Consider the following 3,943-nt stretch of genomic DNA (forward strand, 5'->3'; position numbering starts at 1 on the left):
GGACAAAATACGATTATTTAAAAGGTTCTGTAAGTCAAATCACGTAACTATTGCCATCGTCCTTCATCCATTTGTGACCTTTGCACTTATTAAAAATAGGCAAGGTTGTCCCACTGTCAGCAGCATGTTGTTTGTTTACCTATGTCGATACTGATTTAGGTAGAAAAAAAAAGACATATGACAACATAAAAAATATGTTTATATTGTTTTAGGTAGAATGCGGGATACAGTTGTGAAATTTTTTTATAATATTTCACAAAATTAGTTACAGTTGGAGTAGACTCTAAGAAAACGCAATACTAACACGCCTGAGAGTTTTAAATAGAGTATTTTGACCTTTTTCAGAGTCTGAGACAGTAGGGCAATGTTAATACCACAAAGTGGGACGATTGACCATATTAGTGGCCAGTAGGTAAACAATAGAAGAAAGTCCAGGATCTGTAGAAATTTGAGTCTGTGAATATGACAATTGCTGTGGAGAGCAAGCCAGGGTTGGAACAGCCCAAATGGCTAATGGACGAGGCTGAAAAGAAGATCACTACTGCTATCTCTGAGGCTACTGCGAAGCTTGACCTTAATGGCCTTCAATTGATTAATGTGCCGGTGTCGTTACAATTGGCTACGACCCTTGTGAAGCTGGATCTCTCAAATAACAATTTGGAGGTAAATTTTTCAGTTCGATTCCCTATGTGCAGTCCTTTTCCGAAGGATGACAATGGAAGATTTTTTTTGTTTTAATGGTGCCCAATTGATTGCAGTGCTTCCCTGAATACGTGACTGGCCTGGTGAATCTGAAAAGTCTTGATGTTGGTTGCAATCACCTCAAATCTCTTCCTGGTTCCATCGGCAGGCTCTTGAACCTTAAATTCTTAAATGTTTCCAGCAACATGCTCGTTGTCTTTCCTGATAGCATACAAAACTGCAGGTAATGTTTGTCACCTAATTCGGTAGGGTTTTGGTGGAGTTGATGCATGTACAAGAAACCTGGAAATTGAATCTAACTATATTGAATATAACTTTTTCATTGTTGTAATTTTATGTGTAATTTTCTTAATACGAATTGAATCGATTTAACTTGAATTTCCAACTTGTGATTCGAACCTGATCAAAATTTCTGAATGGTTTTTGGGTATCCATATTTAGGTTAATACAGTAATCTGGTATTAATTTAACAGTGCGTTGGAAGAGCTGCGTGCGAATTTCAACCATCTGGAGGGACTACCAGACACGCTGGGATTCAAATTGAAGAATATGAGGAACCTATCGGTACATTCAAACAACATAGCTTATCTCCCGCCGTCGATTTCCTGCATGAGATCTCTCCGTGTAGTGGACGTCCACTTAAACAAACTCCGTCGTCTCCCGGACGACATAGATCACCTTATAAATCTGGAAGTCCTGAACGCCAGCAAGAACTTTCACCATCTCGTGGATTTACCGGAATCGATAGGTGGTCTGACGTGCCTGATGGAGTTAGACGTGAGTTACAACCAGATCTCTTTTCTGCCGGACTCGATCGGGGCTTTAGGAAAATTGCAAGTGTTGGGGTTAGAGGGGAACCCTCTTATTTTGCAAACACAGAGAAATATGTCCATCTCTTAATTCTTTGTTCATTGTGAGATAAAACGCATTCTTGATAAAACTGCACATATTCTGCACACTAGCATTCTGCGTCGTAGATCATCTACCAGTTTTCTCCCATAGACACAAGATTAGTAGGGATCTTCGACTTAACTAACATTTTAGATGGAAATTTTTAGACATTAATAATTTAGATTTTAAACCCTGTAAGTAATGTTCAAATTTCAATGGAGGATTATCATGGGATAAGTATCGAATATTACCCGTAGGTCGTCGTTTGTCGCCCCATTGGTCAATGTCTCCTCCAGCTTCCTGGTGTTTCTCTCCGCGTGAATCTCAAACACATGGAAATCTGTCCATCTCTTAATTCAGAAATCTGTCCATCTCTTAATTCTTTGTTTACTGTGAAACAGGGTTTGGAATTTGGATTTTTCTTTACCCGTCATATAATTTTTTTGACCTTTTGGGTTCTTATTCTTCCCGTCAAGAAATGTTATGTTTAAAATTTAACCCTTCAAAAATGACATAGATTTCAATTCATTCATAGGTGATCATTCTTGAATGTGTCCTTTCGTATGGTCTTAGGTTAGCCCAAGTTCCTGCAAGAGTTTGGTGTAAGCTTCCCCTCCTGACAGGTTGCCTATAGAGATGGTACAATATTGGATGTTTGTAGTTTATTTGGATTAAGGATACAAATGACCTCTATACAATGTGGTATTGGGTTCAATCCCAGCAGCATGCTTGATATACCGGTTAAAATAATTGAGACCGAGTGTATGGGAAGCTAGATGATTTTATGAAAATAATTATTTTATTTGCTGCATCTGAAGATAAAGTTGGTTTTGTATGGCTAACTTAATAAAATCCTCTCGACCATTGCTTTTGAATCTAAGCATAGTATGTTTTCCAAAAAGAAAAAAAAGGTCATTTTTGTCATCATTTCTAGTGTTTTTAGTGATGTACTTTATTTATATAAAATCCATGTAAGATACATCCATTCAATGAAAGCATAATAAAAAAAAAACTGAAGAGGATTTAACTCCTCTTAACAACAGAGATGTACAGCTCCAAGTAGGATATTCAGTTGATCGGTTAAGGTCCTAGGATTACAGTGCTTCATATTTAAATTGCCATCTTGAACAAGATGAATCTTCTCTTTACAATAGATGTACAGCTCCAAGTAGGCTTTTCACTTGATTAGTCCTAGAACACTACAAGGATTCATATTTAAATTTTCCATCTTTCAGATTCCATTTGCGAGTTTTGTTTGCTTATAGAAATTCATTATTTGAATGCCTTGACAGTCGACTCTAATTACACTATCAAGCAAGTATAGGAATAAATAAAATGGGGCAAGTGTTCTATTTTATTCAAGTGGATCAATCAAAAGTGGCAATGACGGAGAAATTTGGATGCTTTAATGACGTTCTTGAGCCAGGATGCCACTATTTGCCATGGATTTTTGGGTACAAAGTAGCAGGTCATCTTTCCTTATGAGTACAAAATCTGGATGTGCGATGTGAGACAAAGACAAAGGTATGTAGTTTTTTCTACTCTATGGTAGAACTACTGTTTAAGACAAAATCCAACTCTGTGTTTTTTTATGTTAATAAACATACTATTAATGACCTTATTTTCCTTTTGGAAAGTACACGTGAAAGCTTATGTATTTGAGGGTAGATTTCAGAACTTGTCTCTATTAACTTTAAAGATTTAGCCTACTTACGGAATTGAGAAAACCATATATGCCTTATCATCCTACTAAGAAACTATGGCAGTTTGTATCTACTATTTTATGTTTTGTGAACATTCAGAATTGCATTCTGTTTTAGATTAGTTAAATGTTTTCATTTCCAAGTCACTAAATAAAATGGAATGGAGTGACCATTGTTAAGAAGGTTTTAGCAATCAATATCAAATTAGTTTGTTATGGTTCATCTTTTAGCATAACTAGATTCTAGACGAAGAATAGAAAAAATGGTTTCTAAGCTTTGATTGTAAGATGAAAATGTGTTAATTTAGTCCCAATTCAACAGTTCGATATGATGCCTTTCTTTATAGTAGTATACAGTTAGGGTTCTCTATTAGTGGCGACTCGGCAGAGGGATTTGACATTGTTGTTATTTTCATTCTAAAATCCCTAACGAGTCATGACGAGACACGACACTGAAGATCCTTAATATGTAAATTAATAAGGTGTATTAAGTAAATTTTTGGAGAGACGTGTAGATAGTGAAATAGTCTGACAATCGTTTCATAAAAAAAAAAAATCCCCAAGAAACCATATTCTGGATAATGACAAACCCTTGTTTTAAAGAGTGTGAGTAGTTACGGATATCCAAATCTCTTATGAAATAAAAAA

At 35.9% G+C, this 3,943-nt stretch overlaps 1 protein-coding gene across 1 annotated transcript; it reads left to right on the forward strand.

The window, feature by feature from the left end:
* Window positions 1-366: 366 nt before the first annotated feature.
* LOC149241226 (uncharacterized) lies at window positions 367-1,757 on the forward strand. Its single transcript, XM_089367467.1, has 3 exons — window positions 367-663; window positions 759-925; window positions 1,176-1,757. The coding sequence occupies exons 1-3, from the start codon at window positions 463-465 to the stop codon at window positions 1,600-1,602; spliced, it is 795 nt and encodes a 264-aa protein (XP_089223593.1). The 5' UTR covers window positions 367-462; the 3' UTR covers window positions 1,603-1,757.
* Window positions 1,758-3,943: the final 2,186 nt, after the last annotated feature.

Source organism: Pinus tabuliformis, chromosome 8 (genome assembly GCF_031772625.1).
Source record: "Pinus tabuliformis cultivar Carrire ecotype Pingquan chromosome 8, CPIR1, whole genome shotgun sequence".
Lineage (NCBI taxonomy): Eukaryota > Viridiplantae > Streptophyta > Pinopsida > Pinales > Pinaceae > Pinus > Pinus tabuliformis.

Bases quoted from the DNA above. Each gene is read 5' to 3' on its own strand.
- LOC149241226 (XM_089367467.1), top strand. From the start codon at position 463: ATGACAATTGCTGTGGAGAGCAAGCCAGGGTTGGAACAGCCCAAATGG. The intron at 664-758 runs GTAAATTTTTCA...AATTGATTGCAG, and splicing joins TCTCAAATAACAATTTGGAG to TGCTTCCCTGAATACGTGAC. The intron at 926-1,175 runs GTAATGTTTGTC...TTAATTTAACAG, and splicing joins GATAGCATACAAAACTGCAG to TGCGTTGGAAGAGCTGCGTG.